General features: G+C 41.5%; 1 protein-coding gene across 3 annotated transcripts in view; it reads left to right on the top strand.

The window, feature by feature from the left end:
* The window catches only part of PTPRE (protein tyrosine phosphatase receptor type E), a 268702-nt gene that overhangs the window by 151488 nt on the left and 93389 nt on the right, over window positions 1–23825 (top strand). For all 3 annotated transcript variants that reach the window (XM_073354053.1, XM_073354051.1, XM_073354052.1), the window contains one exon: window positions 11679–11785. In XM_073354053.1, coding sequence (XP_073210154.1) covers window positions 11683–11785 — 103 coding nt within the window. In that variant the 5' untranslated portion in view covers window positions 11679–11682. The remainder of the gene's footprint in view (window positions 1–11678; window positions 11786–23825) is intronic.

Genomic DNA, 23825 nt, shown 5'->3' with positions numbered 1-23825 from the left:
TACATGGGACAGAACACCGTACCTAGGAGGCGTGTGGGTTACATATACACCACGATCATCAGCAGAGGTCCTATAGCTGCTAACTAGTAGTAAAACGTCATAGTAGCTGGGGCCAGTCTCTAGGGTGGATAATGATCACATGCACTAAGACAGAGTATGACAAATAAGCATCTACACAAACACCTACAGGCCAGCAAGTAGGGGTGTAGCTCTAAAGTACTCCAGTGTGCTGTGCACTAACTGTCCAGGTGGATCTTGCCACTGTCCACTGAGAGTTTACTAGTATGCATTGACATACTGCAAGGGTGCAGGGTGGGGAGCGGTTTGTTTTAGGATTGTTTTCAACCAGCCCTATGGAATTGATGGATTTAGTTATCTGGAATAATACTACATAAGATCTAATTTTCCTGCTGTTTTAACATTCAGTACCAGATTGAAAAGCTATTTGACCTGCCTATTTTCTTACTTGTGAAGTCTTCACAGGCAAGTCTTCACTGAACTAGAAAAATATTAGCTAGCAAATTCTTTCCATGCTTGAATGGCAAAAAGAATCTATACAAGTCTCTGTGTTGCCATATAATGTGACCTCTCCATCCTAGGGCAGTTAAAAATAGAATCTCACTTTTACATTCTTCTGGAAACCAGCTACAGGTTGAAATTTTGGCCCCATAGAAATCAATGGCCAAGTTCCCATCAACTTCAGCAAGACTAGGATTTCACCCAGTTTCCATCAAAGGTAGATGTGGATGACTGATCTGTCAGGAGCTCAGATATTCATGTCCACTGCTTCCCATCCAATTTATTCATTTTTTATTTTTGCTCTGTCTAGTGTCCTTTTGCCAACTGGATTTTCCTCCTTTGTCCCTATAATGTGAGTTATGACTTTTCCCGACTATGGGACACATCACATGCCCACTGAAATACCAAATCAAGATCAGCATGAGAATAGCTATCAAAGAATTCTTAGCTATTTTAAAAAATGCTGTGACATGCCTTTGCCCAAGCCCAATAGTTATACTTCATCTGTCGGGTCACAAAGACCATTCTATTCTGTAGCCTGATGAGTAATCCTTGAAAATAATGTAACTGATTCATGTTTTGGGGAACTAAGGTATCCACTTTGATGGTTGCTGGTGCCAGGTGAAAACAATTGGGAGCAATCACGGGATCCAAATACTCATCAGAGCTCTGAAAAACTTCACATCTCTTTGTGAATTCTAACACTTTAACCCTCTGTTAAGTTGTATCAAGATTTTGTGTGCAGTGCTTCACTTGCATGATTTTGGTTGGCTACACTGTGTAATGATTGGTTTCAGAGTAGCAGCCGTGTTAGTATGTATCCGCAAACGGAACAGAAGTACTTGTGGCACCTTAGAGACTAACAAATTTATTTGAGCATAAGAAAGTTTATGCTCAAATAAATGTTAGTCTCTAAGGTGCCACAAATACTCATGTTCTTTTTGTGTAATGATTGGCTTCACAGTGATTTTTTCATGCTATGCAGTTCTTCATCGAAAACAGAAGTATGTTTCAGTAACACACAAATTAGATCTTTTCAACTGTGGCTTTCCTGGCAATCTTTAAATCTTTTTAAGACACTGACCCAGTTGAGATGGCTAATCATTCTTCCGCACAAAAAGTGGGAATATTGTTTTTTCCAGGGAGTTAAATCTACACCACCCGAATCCCCAGCATGGTCCCTAGTTACCCTACGAATGTCCACAGAACAACTCTGCAACATTCAGGGAAAGACTGAGTGTAACCTGATGTGCTCTATAAAGACTATAATGTACTTCATCCTGATACAACCATTAATGCATTTCCTATATCTGCTTCCAGCCAAACTGGCAGTCCTTTAAAGTGGAGCTCCCCTTCCCCTGATCTATGGGAAAGCCATTACATAATGCGGGTAGGTGTCTTCTCTCTATAGTCTTCTTGCTCTGAGTTTAGGAAATGGACAGCCCTTTTTCTTGCTATACCTTCATTAGTTGTTTTTCTCATTTGCCAATGCCCATCTTTCTTACAGGCATGTTCTTCTGTCTGCAGGGGAGGTTTTTTTTTTTTGTTTTTTTTTAAAACACAATCAGCATTTCAGGCCTTTATACCAATACATTGCTTCTCACTGAGCCAGTGTGCCACATGAGCAATATTCTTGAGTACCTTGGGTTTATCTTGAAAATTCTGCTGTCTTGTGCATTTTTTGTAAATGAATTCAGCACTTTGGATTTCCTTGCAGTAATTTCCACAGCCTTCTGGCATATGAAACCATGCTCAGATACAAGCTATTTCTGTATTGCCTCACTTTGTACACCAGCCTGTCATGAAACGTGTCTTTTAAGACAGCATTGAGGTCACAGTAAGTGCCTCAATTCAATTGCAGCACTCCCAAGTCTGCTACAAATTGTGCAATCATTTCCTCCATTTCTTGGTTTCTTTTATGAAAATGAAATCACCGAGATTAACAAAGTGAAATTTTACCTTCCATCATGCTCAGGAGAGTGGGTACAAACTGGTCTTCTGGCATGGCACTTACAGCTATAAATACAATGCTTTGTATAAGATCTCTGCTGTTCCTTATTCTCATAAAATGTTTTGAAAACCTGCCAAAACCTTTATTAGTGTCAGATGTCAATTGCTTTTCAAAGGTATTCAAGAGAAGTCACTGTAAATTCTAAAACAGATTAGCTGAAGCTCCAATGGATACAAGGTTTCTCTACTGACCATATAACGTAAAAGAGAAGTTAATGAACTGTAGAATTCACTCATGGAAGTTCCAGCAGTTTACCTACTGACTCCACCTTTATCCCTGGCTTCATTTCAAGTTGAGGAACTGCAGAAAGTTTTTCTTTTCAGCTAATGTCTACTATTGTATGTGTAGAGTTTTTAACTTTAGCATCATGTTGCATTATAGTGCTAACTTGGTGAAATCTATATTTCAGGTAGGCCATGTGTAATGAGAAATGTAATGTAGCCTCATAGTTTTTTATGAAGTGGACTGCATCCAAAATAAATACCAGCTCCACTGGGGTATTCATTGCACTAAATGCAGGAATTTTCAATAATCTATTGAGTTTTCCCTGTGTAGAATAATGGGCTTAATATATATCCTTATCGGGTAGCTACTGCTTGTTTCTTCCAGCAAATTCTTTTCATCCTGGTACTCATCTCCATAGCGAGAAAGGACAATGTGAAGTGGTAAATTAAGGTGCAAGTGTGTCAAGTTGAGTCAATATAAGTATTGCCCTCAAGTAGTCTGGATGTAAACTTCCATATGATCAATAGCAATATGTTCACCATGGTGACTATATTGTATGATACTATCAAAGGGTTCAATTTAAGTAGACATCCAATTAGACCTAATTAATATAATTTCTGAAAGCCAAATGACAATAGAATATTTCAAAATAACTACTTCTTCAGATCAAAACAAGACAAAATCTAATTCAGAGTCCTCATAGGAAAGCAGCATGTGAATGTAATGCTTCTCCATCTTGTAAAAGGCTGTTGTGTGATTTGTTATCTAATCTAAGAATGGACCAGGAGAGAATAGACCAGGGTTCATGATGAACCTGTTTGTGTATTGAAACTGTAGGATAAATTGACACAAAAAAAATAAGCATGTACCCTCACTATGTTTAGTATACTCAGACATAAAAGAATTTATAGACAAGGAGGTATGAGCAAGCCCGTAGAAGGAGAGAAAAGAAAATGTAAGATGATGTTTAATGACCCTTTTTATTTGCTTTGTCATACACTTACAGCTTTATTATTTTTAAAATTATTGTTCCAACCAGATCCATTAAGTTCTCAAGAAGGTTTAGGAATGGATACAAGAACTAAGGAAAGGTTTTTAGCATTCACATTGATACAATAGCACTAATCAAGTAGTCATTCACATTCTTTGGTTTAAAATATATTTTTGTTCTTTGCTTATGTCAAGGTTCCTCCCCCACTCTGAACTCTAGGGTACAGATGTGGGGACCTGCATGAAAAACCTCCTAAGCTTATCTTTACCAGCTTAGGTCAAAACTTCCCCAAGGTACAAAATATTCCCCCCGTTGTCCTTGGACTGGCCGCTACCACCACCAAACTAATACTGGTTACTGGGGAAGAGCTGTTTGGACGCGTCCTTCCCCCCAAAATACTTCCCAAAACCTTGCACCCCACTTCCTGGACAAGGTTTGGTAAAAAGCCTCACCAATTTGCCTAGGTGACTACAGACCCAGACCCTTGGATCTTAAGAACAATGAACAATCCTCCCAACACTTGCACCCCCCCTTTCCTGGGAAATGTTGGATAAAAAGCCTCACCAATTTGCATAGGTGACCACAGACCCAAACCCTTGGATCTGAGAACAATGAAAAAGCATTCAGTGTTTTACAAGAAGACTTTTAATAAAAAATAGAAGTAAATAGAAGTAAAGAAATCCCCCCTGTAAAATCAGGATGGTAGATATCTTACAGGGTAATTAGATTCAAAAACATAGAGAACCCCTCTAGGCAAAACCTTAAGTTACAAAAAAGATACACAGACAGAAATAGTTATTCTATTCAGCACAATTCTTTTCTCAGCCATTTAAAGAAATCATAATCTAACACATACCTAGCTAGATTACTTACTAAAAGTTCTAAGGCTCCATTCCTGGTCTATCCCTGGCAGAAACCAGCATACAGAGAGACACAGACCCTTTGTTTCTCTCCCTCCTCCCAGCTTTTGAAAGTATCTTGTCTCCTCATTGGTCATTTTGGTCAGGTGCCAGCGAGGTTACCTTTAGCTTCTTAACCCTTTACAGGTGAGAGGAGCTTTCCCCTGGCCAGGAGGGATTTCAAAGGGGTTTACCCTTCCCTTTATATTTATGACAGCTTATTTGCCATATTTCTCATTCATGTTCTAATTTCTTTCTGATTGACCCTTTTCTTTCCCCTATGCTTGATGTTACCTCATTCTATTTATCCTTCTTAAACTCTCATTCCCAAGATGAAAAAATTGTATTTTTGCTGATTGAGTTTTTTCTTAATTACTAATTAAGTTTAGTAATTATTTTTATCTGTTGATACTGTAAAAGCATAAACTTGGATTATTCTTAAACATGAAGCTTTAAACTGTATCATAGTGCAGTGGGCTTACTGACTCAGACCCAAGGACACAATTCAATGGATGTTTTATCTTTTCCTTAATTCTGTATAAGATAGTGGAAATGAGTTGATTTTTTTTTGCAGCATGTGTTATTTTTTTCTGTCCCTCTTTCTAACTAAGTATTAATCATTAATTTAAACATTCTTTAATAACCACAGTAGCATGTTTTTCTTGTCAATATAGGAACTCTTCTGTAGTCCTTCATTATTGTTTTGATGGAGTTTAACTTTGCAGATTTCATATCACTGCTGGTGTTTAAGAATTTTGGCACCTAATTTGTGATATCTGGGGTAGAGGAATTTGTAGTGATTATAACCATCAGTGTGTCTTTCCTCTGAAGTTGGAGTTTTTGCTGATGATCCTTAGTGATGCTAGGTGGGGCCTCTAACCATTAGGGAAGGTTTGAGTTTGGATCACACTCCCTGATATTAGTGGTAGAGGGGAATGAAAGAACAGAAAACTGAATCAAACACCCCCAAAAATCTGTCAAGAGGAAGTGGAATTGATCCCAGTCAGTGTCCTGCCCCCATTCCTGTAACCTCCAGATGCTCTTCTGCATGAATTTAGAGTGAAGACAGTGGCATCAACCCCCTGAAATTCCACAGGAAAATTCCCCAGGGAGTTAATAATGCTGACTGTGTCCTGCCAGGACCATGACTGTGGCCTGGAGCAGACAGGGATGGCAGGGCAAAATTAACCCTTTATAAACCCAGTTGCTCTCTGTGAAACTTTCCCCTGGATGTCAGGACAAAGGAGAGCCATGCCACCTCCCCCTTCCCTGAGCAACTAAACTATTCCCAGTGGAGAGCATGGAATGCAGAGGAAACCTAACAGCTTTGGGACCACACAGTTTTCTTCTTTTTGACCCTCCTTTGCCTGAGGAAAGCACATGAGCTGGCAGAGAAAGTATGTAACAGACTACTTACATTGCAGCATGCAGGTTGCAAAGAAACAGATCTTTCAGTCCATTCCGAGAAATGGTATCTTAGGTTAGGTAATATCAGTGGACGTACTGAGCTGCTGAAAGGTGATCTTGAATATTACAGCTTATTTTGGCAGATCCTAAACAGTAATACAAACTGGTGTCAAAACTGAACACAATAAAAAAACAGAATGATGTTTTGATTTAAATGATCAGTAACAAGCCATAATTCTGAATTAATTGGCTTTACCTAAAATTCTTTATACCTCTTTCATTGGAAGTTAAACACTTCACAGAATCGTTGCATAATTTTTTATAGGCATTACTCATTAAACAAGCCTATCTAGCATAATACTGCTTACAAGATATTGGAGAATATTGGTATGCTTATGTGTGACTTGAGCCCTTTTTCTTAGACTGTAGATATAGTGCCCTCTTCTGAACAGGTATGTGGACAACTTGTATTTCCTGAGTTGATGAAAATGTTGCTACATGTGAAGTCTTCTTCAAAGTTCAGTGGAACAAAATGTTTTTCTCTTTTTATTTCTCTTCTCAACTGAGTAACATTGCTAATACTGCTGTATGCTACACATTGCAAATGTAATGCCAGAGGAACAGTCTGACAGAAACTCCAGGGATAATGGGAATCAGCTGCCTTTCCTAATCTGACATGAATACTGAGTTTATCTGCTTACTGGATTCTTGTAAATATTGCTTGTCTCCAGGTGCCATGAGAACTGCATTAGTGGTCATTTGGCACAGAGGTGAATAACTTGCCTTTGTCATCGTCCAGGTTAAAGTGCGGCTGCATATGGAGAATACTAGGCTAAATTTCTGCTTTGTACATTCATTTATATAAGTTATACTACTTCCTCAAAAGTTCTGTAGTCTGGGATTCTAAGAATGTTTTAAATAGCAGTTTAAACTGAAATAATTATTAAAGTATTCACATCAGTCCAGATTTTTTTCAGTTTAACTTCATTAATTCTTTTCTCCATTTGGTTTGTGGACCACCATGATTTCCAACAGACTATTGTCACATTTTAAATTACTCTTGAGTATAGTGAAATAGGGAGGGTAAGTAAGGTTGACTCCTGAATAGCACACAAGACAGCCCAGAGTAAGGCAGATACTGTGAAAGTTATACAGTACTTGTTATATAGTCAAGCCGCCTCAAAGAGATTACTTTAGATAAATCTTACACTGAAACTGAAGACTTTATGTTGGTTAACATCATATTATTAATTATAACGATTACAGAGTTGTTAGAATTTTTCCATTGCCAGTTACTGAAATTTTAGTCACTACTGTACAGTATTCTCTGTAATTCTGTGACATTAGTGATTATCATTATGTTGTGGCTTCCAGGGTGGTTGTTTTGCAGTATTCCTCACTGTTGTCATAATAACTTTAGGCCTTGTTACAGAGAGACACCATTGGGCTGTATGTATCTCCCTGTATAAATAGATACGTTATCGGGGAGAAGTTGTGTGTGGGTTGTCCTTTTTTAAGTGTGTATTTTAAGAAAGGTTGGTGATTGAATAATTCTGGGGTTTCATCTTATCCTGTAATTATTCAGATCATCAATGAACAGGGAACTCTAAAGAAAACAGCTATCTGAACTCTAACACTGTTTTAGTTGAAGCTTTTTCCCAAGTCCAGATAGCACTCACAGCTGATACAATATTTATGGATCACAGCCCTTGACTCTTAGCTATGCACTTATACCCTTCCGCCAGTAAGTTTCTTTCCTGACTTTGTTTCTCATCTTCAGAGAAATAGGAAGTTTTCATAACTGATAGTGGAGCATTAACCCATCTCTTACGCACAAGTTAACTGGGAAACATTTTTTTCTGAAGCCAGTAAATCTGAATTTCTTTATTTGAAAGCCTTCAATTAAATTATTTTAAAGCTGCTAGATTTTCAGCTGTTATTTTACAACTGTACATTTTCAAAAGGAAAATATTTTTAAACGTAGTATCATAAGGCTCAGCAAATTGAGCTATTACTTTTACAGACACATCAACCAGTTTTGCAGATAACCAATAAATTGAACAGTACAAATGTAGTTCTTACTCTTTCCAAGTCCTGTGACTTCACAATGACAAGAAAACATTTCACTTTGATAATGCCTCTGTTTTAAAGGACTGTGGATGAAAGTATATGTATAAGTTTGCATCCTGTAGTAGAAGATGTTACTTGAAGCTGACGCCACCTGTTCCAAGGTGGTTGTTTCGGGTTGCTCAAAGTTGTACCAGCAACCCACAACTCTAAAGGGCTATTTGGCAGCTGTGAATCACTGGGACCAGAGATGCCTCAGGCATAACGCCTTAGTCCGGGCTATGCTCTTTACACAAAGGGCTAAGAGATGCACCCACTGCTCTGCTCTAGGATTGTACCACACTGGGGAAATCCTTAGACAGATAGATTGGCTTTGGGCAGACAGATCCACTGACTTACCGACCACTTTGCTTAGCTGACCAGTGCAAAATGTCAGGAGTATTGTAACACTTGGTCAGTTGTTTGATTCATAGAGTATAATGCTGGAAGAGACCATTAGATCAGTGGTTTTCAAACTTTGGGCCGCAACCCAGTATTAGGTAGCAGAATGCAAGATACTGGGTCACCTTGCTTAGCACCAGGGACCCTGGCGTCCGGCATGGAAAAACTAGTAGTCCCTACCTGTTTTGACACCGCGATGTGCCCCAGAAGTGGCCCACAGCAGGTCCGGCTCCTAGGCAGGAGGGCCACAGAGCTCCGCACACTGCCCCTGCCCCAAGCACTGGCCCTGCAGGCGAGAGCCTTGTGGAGCTGCTTGCATGCCTCTGCCTAGGAGACAGACCTGCTGCTGGCTGCCTCTGGGGTGCAGTGCGGTCTGCGGTGCCAGGACAGTCAGGAAGCCTGCCTCTGCACCCCAGCTGCACCACTGACAAGGAGCCGCTGGAGGTAACCCCATGCCCCAAACCCGGAGCCCCCTCTTGCACCCCAAACCCCTCATCCCCAGCTCCATTGGGTTGTGGGCATCAACAATTTTCTTCAATTGCGTAACCAGAAAAAAAGTTTCAAAACCACTGCATTAGATCATCTAGTTCAGTGGTTCTCAAACTTTTGTACTGGTGATCCCTTTCACACAGCAAGCCTCTGAGTGCAAACCCCCCCCCCCCCTTATAAGTTAAAAACACTTTTTTATATATTTAACAACATTATAAATGCTGGAGGCAAAGTGGGGTTTGGGGTGGAGGCTGACAGCTCGTGACCCCCCATGTAATAACCTCGTGACCTCCTGAGGGGTCCCAACCCCCCAGTTTGAGAACCCCTGATCTAGTTTTAGACCTCTTGTATAACGTACACTATTAAATTTCTGCCTGTCACCCATGTATTGAGTCCAATAGCTTGTGTTCGACTAAAGCATATCTACCTAGAAAGACATCCAGTCGTGTTTAGAAGTAATCACGAGATGGAGAATCCACCAGTTCCCATCATAGTTTGTTCTAAGTGTTAATCTTCCCTACTGTTAAAAATCTGTGTTTTTTAATTATTTTAGTTAGTCTAGCTTCAGCTTCCAGCCATTGGTTCTTGTTATGCTTCTCTCTGTTGAGATCCTGAAGATCTTGGCTATCCTTTGCTTATAGGTTCTTGTAAGCTTCTGCCTGGCGTGGCCTGGGGATGCCCTTCTGGACGTGTTCGCCCCTTCTCTGCTTCAGGCAGCTGCTTACGCAGAAGTTCTTGCTCATCTATGGCTCCTCTCATTCCCGGGCCATGTCCCTGGCGTTCGCCTCTGCCTTGCCTCAAGCCACGCACATACGCCAGCATCCCCTGGACCCTCCATCTTCAGAGTCTGGGTCCCGACTGCGACCTGCTCCTTGACAGCGTGGGTCCTGGCCTCTTGCTGTCCCACACTGTCCCAATCCCCTTTTCAGCCATCTCTCTGGGATGGCTCCCTGGCAGGTCTATCGTCATCACCGCAGCATCAACGCTGCTGGCCTTCGACCCCCCTGGGTCCTTAGGCACCTCTTCTTTCACCCCTCATCCTTTGAGGGGGCAGTGCCTCTTAATATGGCCCTGCTCATGGCAGCCAAAGCAGGGTCCCCGCCTCTTTGCTACCTTAGGTCTTCGCCTTGCACCTGGGCACTCCCACTGCAGGTGTCCTTGTCGCCCAGAGGCCCAACATGTCTGTTGTCCCTGGGTTTCCTCACCCAGCGGGCCATCCCAGTAGGGACAATCCCTCTTTAAATGTCCATGCCTCTTGCAGGCCTAACAAGCCCTAACTGTGCCACTGGTCTCCTGGCCCTGGTGTGGGGCTTTTCCCACCGCTCTCGGCAGCTCTTCGTAAACTCCCTTCTCGGGAGTCTTTCTAGGGCCCGCTGCTCCCTTTCCAGCTGCCCCAAGTGCTCTTGGAGGGCCCCCTGCACCTCCCATAGTCCCTCTTGGGTTTCCCTTGTGAGTCATCATCTGCCCCCTTCTGTCGGGGTGCTGATGCCAGGGCCCAAGCAGGGATGAAAGAAAACCTCTGCGTAGGCAGGATCCATCATCCCCTCAATAGTGGCACAACTTGCCCAGTACCCATAGTTCCCGTGTGTCAGGACTGGACCTGAGTTGCTTGCGTTCTCCACCACGTGTACCACGGTGGGCACTCACCACCGTGGCACCTTCTGCTGGTCATCTGGGAATTAACTCATTTCGAGCCTTGGAGTGCCTCCTGCTGACCGGTGTCTTCTTACCGGTGCCTGCTTCCTCCTGATCTCTACCACTTACAGAACTTCAGGCTGCGCGTCCCCCCCCGACCCCAGGGCCCTTTACCTTGGGGTGCTTTCTCACAACAGTGCTCCCACACTCTCTGGGTCTCCCCTCCCCAGGGAACCCCAATCCCCTAAACCAACCTCACATCAGTGACCCACTGCCAGTTCTCATCTAGCCCCTTCCCTCAAGGGCAAACTGCAGTATGAAGTGGCCACTCATCGTCAGCAAGGGGGTTTGGACCTGCTGCCTTTCCAGCCCCAGTTGCCTCCCTGCCGCCCAAGAACCTCCCCTGGCCTTTAGCAAGGCCTCAGCCTGGGGACTCACCAGGTCAGAGCTCCTCAGCTTGGCCTGCCTTTCCCCAGCCCTGCTCTGCCTCAGGTACCCTGCTTGCTCTCCCAGGCAGCCTGGTCCTCTCTGCTCCTCAGCTGGAGCAAGAGTCTTCTCTCACTCCCTCAGCCTGCCCTTTTATCAGGGCCAGCTGTGCCCTGACTGGTACAACCCCACCTGTGGCTGACTACCCAACCAGCCTCCCTTGGCTGCTTTTAACCCCTTCCTAACTGGAGCACGGTGACTGCCCCGCTACAGTTCTCAAAGTGTGTTTTTTATTACTTTCCAGTAGCTTTTCACATCTGATTCTGTGGTAGCGAGTGTCTTGTTTAATACTGAATGCTAGCTAATAAATCTTTGGTTGAATTATTTTTAAAGAATTTCTAATTTAATACATGTGTTTGGTTGTTTTTCCTCTTCCACTATAGATTAAGATTAAACAATCAGAACACAGGAGAGAATAAAACATGTTTTAAATCCATTGTAGATTATGAATGATTTTAAAAATTAATAATTTGCCTTTAATTTTTCCCGTATTTTCTTTGCTTTACAGATCCATGATGGAACAGTCCAGTTCATTCTTGATTGTTTGTATTAGTTTTCTACTTGTTGAAGCTTCAGCACACAATGGAACTGCATCACCAAATAACACAACAACACGTAAGGAAACATTTAATTCTTTGGGTCAGTTACGGGTAAGATTCATACTCTCAGAATCCTGAGTCTTTCTCTATTCCTTCTAACTCCATTGATGCACTCTCACCGAAACTTTTTTTTTTTTTGGTAACTTTTTATTAAGACAAAGTTACAATAAAATATCAACATAGTATATTGTACCTTACTGATTACTTATTCAGGATCTGGTTAATATTCAAAGAACCTAGATAAATATTTGGGCTTATTGGCATGCTCCTCTGTGTACACTAAACAGGGTGACCAATATCTATCCTGTTTCTGGAGCTTCTCTTGTATATTATGTAGTTGGTATGAAAGTTTTTCTATTACAAGGACAGTCCATATTTTACTATGCCACAATTCCATAGGAAGAGAAGTCACATTTTTCCAATAATGTGCAATCGAAGTCTTACTGCTAACAATAAAAAATAACTTAATTTTGTCATTCTGTTTAAAATGTAGATCCTTTACTGGAACATTAAGTAAGCAGGTCGGGAAGCTCTAAGAAGCTGGCATTTTGTCATGAGATGAATCTCTTTTTAATAATTGCCTTCCAAAATAAGTATATTTGGACATGTGATTTTGACCATTTGTGTTTTAGCAGTTAAAGCTTTAACTTTTGAATCTCAATGTCTACTGTCATTCAGTAATTATTGTCTGACACTCCCATTGTCTGTCACCCCTTCATAATTTCGCACAACTGTGAAAATTTAAATGCATAAAAATTGAAAATCTATTTTAAAATAAGCATTGATATCTGTTGAAATTATAAAAAAAAATAAAAATTGAATTCTGCCAAGCCTGTCCTTTGTTAACCCAGTTAATCACATCTTTTAGTTGTGATGCATAATAATAATAATAAATAAGCCGAATTAGGGAAAAGCTAGTCCACCCCTGTCATAAGTAAAGGGAAGGGTAACCACCTTTCTGTATACAGTGCTATAAAATCCCTCCTGGCTAGGGGAACATCCTGTTACCTGTAAAGGGTTAAGAAGCTCAGCTAACCTGGCTGGCACCTGACCCAAAGAACCAATAAGGGAACAAGATACTTTCAAATGTAGGGGAGGGGGGGAAAGGCTTTTGTTTATGCTCTTTGTTTACGTGGTTCTTCTCTCTTGGGACTGAGGGAGGCCAGACAGAAATCTATCTTCTCCAACCCATCCTAATCCAAGTCTCCAATATTGAAACCAGTATAGGTAAGTCAGGCAAGGCAGCTTAGTTTATCTTTTGTTTTATGTGACTTTTCCCTGTGTTAAGAGGGAGGTTTATTCCTGTTTTCTGTAACTTTAAGGTTTTGCCCAGAGGGGCATCCTCTGTGTTTTGAATCTGAATACCCTGTAAAGTATTTTCCATCCTGAATTTACAGAAGTGATTCTTTTACCTTTTCTTTAATTAAAATTCTTCTTTTAAGAACCTGATTGATTTTTCATTCTTCTTAAGATCCAAGGGTTTGGGTCTGTGTTCACCTGTACAAATTGGTGAGGATTATTATCAAGTCTTCCCCAGGAAAGGGGGTGTAGGGCTTGGGGGGATATTTTGCAGGAAGACATCTCCAAGTGGTCTCTTTCCCTGGTCTTTGTTTAAAATGCTTGGTGGTGGCAGCATACTGTTCAAGGCCAAAGCGAAATTTTTAACCTAAGCTGGTAAGAATAAGCTTAGGGGGTCTTTCATGCGGGTCCCCACATCTGTACCCTAGAGTTCAGAGTGGGGAAGGAACCCTGACAACCCCACTTTATAGGCTTTTACAAAACTGTAGAACTCACCATCTGTCTTGTACGTTTCCATATATACTTTAATAGTGCATTCTGCCATGTTGTTAATGTAACGTCAAGGTTACCAACAGGGATGCACTGAAAAAAAAAATAGTGGTAGGAAATTCATCTTTATCAAGGCTACCCTACCTAGCCAAGAAATTTCATATGTATTCCATTTCTCCATGCCTTTTATTATTTTATTCCACAGTGGAAGATAATTTGTCTTAAAAATTTTTTGTTTCTCTACATACAGGGGTTCTCAAACTGGGGATCACAACCCTTCAGGGGGTCACAAGGTTATTACATGGGGGTTGTGAGTACATGCCTCCCAGCTAGCTAAGTCTGCTGTGAAGTCTGTGCTAGTAAGTCTGAAAAGTGATATTAACAAAGGGGTAGCACTCTGGGGGTTTGCTGCGTGAAAGGGGTCGTCAGTAAAAAAAAGTTTGAGAAACAACGTCTACAATATTTATTCCTAAATATTTTAAAGATTACTTTATCCATTTTAGTTTATGTAGCTGACAACAGTTTGTTCTGATGCTTTCAGAAATATTAATTCCTAAAATTTCAGATTTCTCTGTTGGATCCCAGAGTACTAAATAGCAAAAAGATGCAACAGATGGATATTGAACATAATGGAGAGAGAACAAGGGAGACAGTATTAGTAACACAAGGTTGCTTATATTAACGAAGTGTCAGCTGAGGTTTGGAGGTGGTGGGATTTGTAGATCTTCATAGTTTTTGATTTAAAAAAAAGTGATGAGTGAGTAGGATGTTTTTGTGTACACACCATTTAAGAAGATCACAGGTTATTTACTTAAAATGTCTATTCTGCTGTATTTTGAGACAGTCTTAAAACAAGATAGCTTATTATATATTACTACTTATGTGGAATCCCCGTTACTGGAGGTTTACAACTATAGTAGCCCATTCTGTATAGTCCTCTGCTAATCTCCTTTTTTTCCACCCAGGATACCACATCATCCACCCAAGATCTTCTTTTTCTGCTTCATGTTCTTCTGCCATCAACTTTTCCTTCTATTGCCTATAAACATGCATCCCTTGCTGAACTTTGTAAAATGTGCCCTTCAGATTGAATCTTTCTTTTCAAAAGATCTCTAGCTCATGTTTGCTGAGTTCCAGCCATCTCTAGTATTTTTCGTTGGGTACACTGTCTATCCATGATATTTTCAGAATTATTCTATAACATCGTAATTTGATAGATTGTAGCTTCTTTATTATTGATTGTCTTAATATCCATGTTTCGTGTCCATAATTTAAGACAGACCAAATGTAAGTTTTGAAGAGTCAGAATTTAGTCTTCAGATTTATGTTCCCTCTCATCAGATGTTTTTTCTTACAGAATGTCTCCTTCATTCCTTTTATTGATGTGCTGACTTCAGTAACCAATCTTCCATCTTCTGAAATGATGCTTCCTAAGTAACAGTAATTTCTCACTTGCTGTATGGCTGTGTTGTTCACTGGAATCTTGCATGTTTTCCCAGGGTCCTTGCATACCACCATAGTTCTTCTTTGAGTGCTTGCTCATGTCGATTCCATTCTAGGTGTGTGTGCACCCATGTGCGCGGTTGTTGGAGTTTTTTGCCTTAGCAGTATCCGTAGGGCCAGCTGTGACGTCCCCTGGAGTGCTGCACTCATGTGTCGGTGTATCAGGCGCCACTGGCCCTATGTCCTCTCAGTTCCTTCTTACCGCCCGTGTTGGTTAATCGGAGTGCCTTTCCTTTCATAGCAAGGGCTAGCAGTTTCATCTCTTCTGACTTCGAGCCTTAGGGCCTTGTAAATAGTTTGTTTATAGTAGTTAGTGTTAAGTAGTTGTTAGAGTCCCAGAGGGGTCTTCGCCCAGGCTGGGCATGCCCTGGTCTCCCAGGTTTAAGACCTGTGTGGACTGTTACAGGCCTATGCCTGTAAATGACCCCCACAGCAGCTGCCTCAAGTGCTTGGGGGAATCACATGTGAAGGACAAGTGTTGTATTTGTAAAAATGTTCAGTCCAGTACTCAGAAAGAATGGGATATTTTGTTTGTGGACTCTCCTCCTTGAGGCTTCCCTTCATCCAGCTTCCAAGCCGTCCCACCAAAACTCGCCTAGTACCTCGGCCTTCGTGCACAACATAGCCACAGCACCGGACTCTGTCTGGCACCTCTCCCCATCGCCCCAAAAGAAAACAAGCACGGCTCCCCGGCACTGAGCAAGAAGGGCCATGGGACGTCAGGCAAAAGACTGGTTTGGGTTGCCCTGCCACTCTGAAGCCACGTGGATATGCCTCCCCGGTCGGGGCCCTTAGCCCCTTAAAGAATTCATCACTGGTAGAAGACCAAACTCCTGGCAGCATTGATGCCTTCCCAAGCTCCCCCGGTGCCAAGAGGGCAGAGGCCTCTGCCCACACCACCAGCAAAGGCTTCCCACGAGGGCAAGCCAGCTGCTAAGACCCCTCAGGGGGCAGTGCAGTGCCCCTGAGACAAGGCAGCACTCTCTTCCATGCTGCAGATCTCCAGAGTTGCAGCCCAGATCCTCTGGGGCTTGCCCTTGATCTCCGGCACCATAAGCGTGGTTCTGGCCATCTCGACATAGATCGCTTAAGGGGAGGCACCAATCTCCATTTTGCCAGCACCGTTTGCCCTCCTGCCGGTAATCCTCTTGGCGCAGATCTCGGTTGCCTGCACTGTGGAAGTGCTCCCTTTCATGACTCCGGTCCACCCTCAGCCCTGGTCCCTCGAAACCAGCACTGATCCTATCACTCTAGGGACTGGTCTCCGGTGGCGACGGTCATCAGGCAGATGCAAGCGTCGATGGCCCCACCATGGTCACCAGAAGGGGATGCCTCCAGCACGAAAGGGCAGTTCAGCCCCTCAATCAGACTCCATCAGTGTGACTGGGCTCCCAAGGCCGCATCGACATGGATGGTGCTGCCTTGGCAGCATGGCCAGCACAGCGGCTTTATTGGAGTGCGTGGGGCATGCCAGTCATGATAATTCCCCCTTCGCACCTCTCATCTGCTGCTGCTGCTTCAGAGCAACTGTTGGTGGCACCAATGGCACTGGGCACGGTGCAAGAGTCATGCTCGGAGGTTGGGGTAGAGGATACTACGCCCACCCCCAAACCCTCCCTCCCTCACGGGGGGCGATGCCCTGGGGCCTCCCCCAGTGGTACAGTCGTCGTTTTCATCCCTGGATGAGGCAGTCGCGGGACCCTTGAGGGCCAGCCCGCCTGACGACTTTAAAGAATACCAGGCCCTGCTTTGACAGGTGGCCGAGAACTTGGGCCTAGAGGTGGAGGAGATGGCCAAGCAGGCAGACACCTTGTTCAATGTCCTCTCAGCCTCTACCTGGCCTGTGTTGCACTACCAGTGCCAAGGTCCTCTGGCAAACTCCGTCTTCCATCCCTCCCACCTCCAAAAGGGCCAAAAAGAAGTCCTGGCCAATGACTCATACCCACTCACCTCTGGGCTTGCTGGTTATCTCTGCGACAAATGAAAAAGACAAGCAGGGACACACCAACTCAACTCCCAAAAATAAAGAGGCTAAAAGATTTGGACCTTTTTGAGAGAAAAAGTATTGTACCACCAGCTTACAATTCCAGGGGGCGAATCATGGGGCCCTCTTGGGCAGCTACAATTTTAATTTATGGGACTCCCTTCATAAGTTCAAGGAGTCCCTCCTGAAGGGTTTTGCCCAAGAATTACTTCCTGGTGGAGGAAGGCACACTGCTCAGAGGATTTCGTCCTGGATCATGGCTTGCATCTGCTACTGCTATGAGCTGGCGAAGGTGCCTCTGCCAGTGATCATGACAGCACATTCAACTAGGGCACAAGTATCGTCAGCAGCCTTCCTGTCACAGGTACCAATCCAAGAGATCGTAAAGCCGCTACCTGGTCCTCTGTCCACACATTCGCATCCCATTATGTGCTTACCCAGCAAGCTCAAGACGACGCTGGCTTTGACAGAGCAGTGCTGCAAGATGGTGAACTCCAAACCCGCCTCCATTGATACTGCTTGTGAGTCACCTGGAATGGAATCAACATGAGGAAGCACTTGAAGAAAAAAAGAGTTACCCACTTTTTTCATAACTGTTGCTCTTCAAGATGTGTTGCTTATGTCCATTCTGTTACCTGCCCTCCTGCCCGTCTGTCCTAGTGGTTGGCAAGAAGGAACTGAGAGGGCACAGGGCCAGCAGCGTTTGATATAGCGATGCATGAGTGCAGCACTCCAGGAGGTGCCACAGCTGGCCCTATGTATACCGCTAAGGGAAAAATCTCCAACCATGCACATGGGTGCAGTCACACCTGGAATGGAATGAATACGAGCAACACATCTCAAAGAACAAAGCTTCAAAAAAGGTGGGTAACCGTGTTTAGACTTAGCCACGTTCAACTCTAGATCCTATTCTTTGCCAGATCTTCTTCTGCATCAGCCAAAAGAACTGTCATCTGCATAGTGAATGTTATTCACCCATTTTCCATTCATCTTAATACCTTCTTCTGTTTCTTCGATTCATTTGATCAAACACTTGCTATAAATGTTGAATAAAGCTGATGACATTATACAACCTTGTCTCACTCCTTTTTTAATCTCTATTAGATTTTCATTTTCATCTCCCATTATAATCACTTTCTGATTCCAGTTTAATTATTTTATTACTCGGAGCTCATATCCATCAGTCCCTACAGATCTTAATATATTGAACAATTTGGAGTGGTTGAATCTGTCATGCTTTTTGAAAGTCAACGAAACCCGAGTATAGTGTTTTCCCTATTTCAATTGCTCTTTCTACTATGAGTTTCAAGTTAATAATGGTGCTTATTGTGCCCTTTCCACATTTGAAGCCATATTGTAGTTTGCTTATTTTCTCATCAGTCTTTCCTTGTATTCGATCTTGAACAACTCTCAGCAGTATCTTAGAGGAATGTGATACTGTATTCTTTACAATTCATAGTGTGGTTCTTTTTTGGGATTTGGATATGCAGTGAAGCTGTAAAATCTGGCAATTCTCCTGTCTCAAACATATTCTTCATTACCTCTGACAAGACTTTCAAGTCTTCATCCCCTATGCTGGTATTCCATCCCGACCTAGTGCTTTTCCATTCTGAAGGCTCTTTATTGCTGCTCTGATTTCTTCCTCCATTATTGCTGAGCTTACTTGATTGACCTCTAGTTGAGATTTTTCAGGCTCATCATCATCATCATTCCTTGATATATTCCCACCATCTCTCATTCTTGACTTTAGAGTCTGTCAGATGTTGCCCACTTTTTGTCTTTAATGGTTGTGTGAATCACCTTTCTTCTGTAACCAAATATTTTATCTTTTTATACACCTCACTTTGTTCTTTTTACCAATTGTTCAGTTTCTTTGAATTTCTCATTCAGACTTTGCTAGTCAGCATTTATTCTTTAGCATTTTATTTAGTCTTAGGTATCCTTTTTCTGCTGTCAGTCTGTGATTTTACTTTTCTTCTTTCACCCCTCAGAGTAATAATTTCATCTGTTATTCAGCGGTTTTTCCTAGCTAGTAACTTTTTTTCCCTACATGTTTATCTGCAACTTCTTTTATAGCATCTTTCAGACATTCCCAGGTTACTTGGTCTTTGTCTTAATTGATGATCTGCAACACTTCTTCTTGGTAATGACTTCAAGGTTATCCTATATAGCGTTTGGCTTTCTGTAACTTTTTCAGTATGATGTTCAGTCTCATCAATATCAATTTATGATCATCTGATCCACAATCTGCACTTGACATAATCTTAACCTTCCTGACACTGTTTCTGTATCAACAGTTGATTGTGATAAATCAATCTGGTTTTTATAGACCCCTCCTGGTGATTCCCATGTGTGCCTTGTGCTTTCTTTTTGCTCAGAATAGATATTGGAGATAATGAGGTCATGCGTCTCGCATAATTTTAGGAGTCTTTCTGCTCTGTCATTTCTTTCATGAAGGCCAAGTGGGCCAACTGCCACAAATATTCTTTCCCTTCTTACTTTTGCATACCACTCGCCCATGAGAATTACCACTGTTTTTTTCCACCACTGATTTCTGTTGCTTCTTCCATGTTTTCATGTGTGTTCTATGAAAACATTATAGTTTAAAAGGAAATTATTTGGGATCAGCTATGCAGAATGCTTCTTCTGTGAAAAAAATTATGCTAAATATATATTTTTTTCTCTTGGCAATATGAAGCAATGATGGAAGCTTGCAGAGCTGCAGTGCTTGAGACTCTTTATGTCAAGCAATTGCTTTGTCTCTTGGGATACAGAGGGCAACAGGTACAGCTTCAGTACTTTGTACTTGTGTCACGTCATCTTACAGACCAAAAAGCTGAGTGATGCCAGGTAGCAAAGATTATGTTGCACGAGGAACACATTTTTCCTTTTCCATTTGCTTAAACATGTTTCGATAGATTCACTGTAGGATTAAGTACATTTGACTAGTCCTGCCTCAGCTTCTGATGATGGCATCTGTCCCAGTTTTCATTCATGTGTTCCACCCGCAGTTTGCAGAACATCAGGGATTCTTCTTCTTCTCCCTTCTCCAAATGTGAGGTTTTGCAACGTTACAATGAATTACATGAAGATGTTGCATCTCAGCTTGATTTATTACTTCACAATGTGACAATCTAACACACTGTGAGAACTCATAGCTTTGTTTCACAGTCAGTTCACCCTAGATGTAATTTTGTAATTGCAACAAAGCTGTGAATGAAATTAGGGGGTTCTCTCTAAATCTTGAATCCTCCGATGAGAAAATATGAGGGAAGTTGTTTTTTTTTTTTTAATTTTCTCACGCCAGTGATTATTTTCAGTTCCTGTTCTGCTTCTGCTGGTACTACAACTATACAGAGATGATACTGAAAATACTTAGGTTATGTAATTTCAAAAGGACTTCAAGACAAGAGACCAGTTTCACTGGTGCACTTTGGCTTGCTTTCTGCTTTCCTGACCTGCATGTTTTAAATTAATTAAATAGTAACCTGTTTGTATGTAAAATAAAGCATTCCGCTTATAGAAACTATATTAATAATTACATTTTTAGAGTGGAACTCTCAAAAGTTGGAAAATGACAAAGCAAGGTTAAATGTGGAAAGCTGTAAACTTTATTGCAATAAGTAACATGTATTTTTGTTCATAACATTGAACAATTTTGTCTCAACTTTAAAAAAAAAAAAAAAAAAAAAGTTCCTTGGCTGAGAACAAGCATGCCAAATTTGAGCCAGAAAAGTAAATGAATTAAAAAGTTATAAGCACCTAATGATCCTTTGTGCAACTGTAATGATACATGTTATCCCAGCACTAATTACTAAGTCTATTACATCTGTCAGGGAGTTTGTGTTCTGTTACTGTTGCTTAAATAAGTAAATCATAATAGACTCTCTGTGTGCTTCCCCCATCAGTATGTCATATCTATCTGCTATCTCTCATCAGGTAGCTAGATTGGAAACTCTTGGCAGCGGGGACTGTGTTCTCGTTATAAGTGTGCACACTGGGATGCTGATATCTGATTGGGCCTCTAATACAAATAAAAATAGTATTTTTTTATTTCTCAAGAACATGCTGTATAAACCAAAAGAGCACATTGGCTTAATGATATCAGCTCGGTTACATTGTATCACACCTTTCAAATGTTACATTACCTTTTAATTATTGCCAGTGATCTGTCTTCAAAACTAATGAAGACCTGTCAAATTACTATTATTTATTATTAATATAGTTCTATAGATATACAGGACCAATTACAGAACATATAAAATCCTGTGATGAAATCGTAGCCTCATAGAAGTCAGTGGCAAAACTCTTATTCGTGTCAGTGCGGCCAGGATTTCACTCCAATTCCCTACTCCAGTGTAGTGTACAGTCACATGTATAGCAATTTTTCTCAGCCCCAGAGAGGCCAGTTTTTAGGAGGTCAGTCCTGCTGTGGTGTCCAACTCTCCTGTGGGAGTACAGAGCCCCCACAGAGGGAGCTAAGAATCAAGTATCAAGAATGCCTAGTTTCCAGGTCAGTGAAGTGGAAGAGGCTGAGAGTCAGGCATGCCCAGCCTGAGTTTTCCACTGCATTTGCAGAGGAAGGGGAGGTTGTGATGTCCCAGCCCCACTTCAGTTGTCTTCTGATGATTATAAACTTTGCAGGAGCATTCAGCTTACCAATTCTAAGGAATACTGGCATAGATCTTCATGATATTCTTCCTCTCCTATCGTACCTTCTTTGATGAGGAGTGAAAAGTTACCAAGGTTGGCATTTAAAGTATCATTATTGTTATCTATGTTAGTACCCACTGAAATAGATGACAGCAGTTCACATTTCAGAGCTCTCCCTTCAGGCTGTCTGAAAACTCAGGTAGACATCATTCGATTGGTTTTGCTTGGATCAAATTTTTGAGTGTTTTTTCCACAATCTTAACAGCTAGGGACTAGTCTTTTGTTTTAAATGGAAGCTGGGTAGATTCCAGAAAAAAAAATAGAGATGCTTACCTGTGCTAATGCCCATCCTCCAATGGCCCACCACATCATTCGGGAAATGTGGGTTATAGGATCAGGCCTTTTTGCTTTAGGGCGTCCAAACATAGAATTGCGAAATCAAAAAGCCTTTCTGAAATACAGTCAAGTAATTAAATATGGGAAATGGGAAAGGGAAGTGGCTTGACACACTTGTATCACTTCTTAAACATATTAATAAAATTGGAAAAGAGTCGGTTTGTACAAAGAGACGCTGTTCATCTTCAAAGTTGCACCCTTAAATTCAATTCAATTTTGAGTAAATGTGGATAAAAGAAAACATATCTTCAGTATTTTAATTAAATCTTAATTTAAATGATACAAGCAAGATGTGTAGTGGAAACTAAATTGGATATTTAAGAAATATCAAAGTCCTCATTATTTAAATATATATTAAGTACATATGTATAGAAAAAAATGAACATTATTGTCTGATAGACAAAAACGCATATATGGCAAAAATGCTTTCTTGTGTAAAGAGCCCCAGTTAATAGGATTGTGCACTTATCTCATACTTTCAATAGCTGTTGAACTGTGCAATAAATCATTTTTAATCCAAAAATAAAGATTACTTGTTCCAGTGCCACATATTCTCCATTTGAAGAGATTATTCCTGCAGAAGGACCTGAAGGATAGCAACAATTCTGTTTAATCCCACTGTCCTTCTGCGTGTTTGCAAATTTGATGAAGGATCCAAAGTCACCATGAAAAGGGTGTGTTAGTTTTTGCTGCATGTCAGTATTCCAGAATATGTAATTTAAAAAAAAATGTTCACTGACTACTTGTTAAACAGGCATATATATAACATTTATATTAACCATTGCTCAACAAGACTAATGCCATTCTTGTCCCTGGTCAGAGAGAGAACCATATTAAAGTGTGTGCTCTATTTTACAAAATATGGACATTCTGTTCTCTGTTAGCATTCTCGTTTGCTGAAGACAAAGCATCCCATAAGATGTAACACCATGCCAATGAGCCAAAACTAACCTAATTAATATTTTATTTATTTTACTGATTTGGAATTCCATTTAATAAGTGTCTGTCTATTGCTCTGGGCACCTTCACAGTAGATTAAAACTACGCTAACAAATACAATTCAACAAATAAATATAATATGCTGTTTATAGTATTGAAATAATAACTCAGTAACCCATAATAATCGAAATGCTCTTAAGGGTATGTCTACACTAGAAACTCTACAGCAGCAGAGCTACGCTTCTGAAGTGCTGTAGTGTAGACACTTACTACACAAAAAGAAAAGGAGTACTTGTGGCACCTTAGAGACTAACCAATTTATTTGAGCATGAGCTTTCGTGAGCTACAGCTCACTTCATCAGATGTTTACCGTGGAAACTGCAGCAGACTTTATATACACACAGAAATCATGAAACAATACCTCCTCCCACCCCACTGTCCTGCTGGTAATAGCTTATCTAAAGTGATCAACAGGTGGGCCATTTCCAGCACAAATCCAGGTTTTCTCACCCTCCACCCCCCCACACAAATTCACTCTCCTGCTGGTGCTAGCCCATCCAAAGTGACAACTCTTTACATAATCAAGTCGGGCTATTTCCTGCATAGATCAAGGTTTTCTCACATCCCCCCCACCCCCATACACACACAAACTCACTCTCCTGCTGGTAATAGCTCATCTAAACTGACCATTCTCCAGGTTTAAATCCAAGTTAAACCAGAACATCTGGGGGGGGGGGGGGGTAGGAAAAAACAAGAGGAAACAGGCTACCTTGCATAATGACTTAGCCACTCC

The sequence above is a fragment of the Lepidochelys kempii genome, chromosome 7 (assembly GCF_965140285.1).
Source record: "Lepidochelys kempii isolate rLepKem1 chromosome 7, rLepKem1.hap1, whole genome shotgun sequence".
Lineage (NCBI taxonomy): Eukaryota > Metazoa > Chordata > Testudines > Cheloniidae > Lepidochelys > Lepidochelys kempii.
This window is presented reverse-complemented; position numbering and strand designations above follow the sequence as displayed.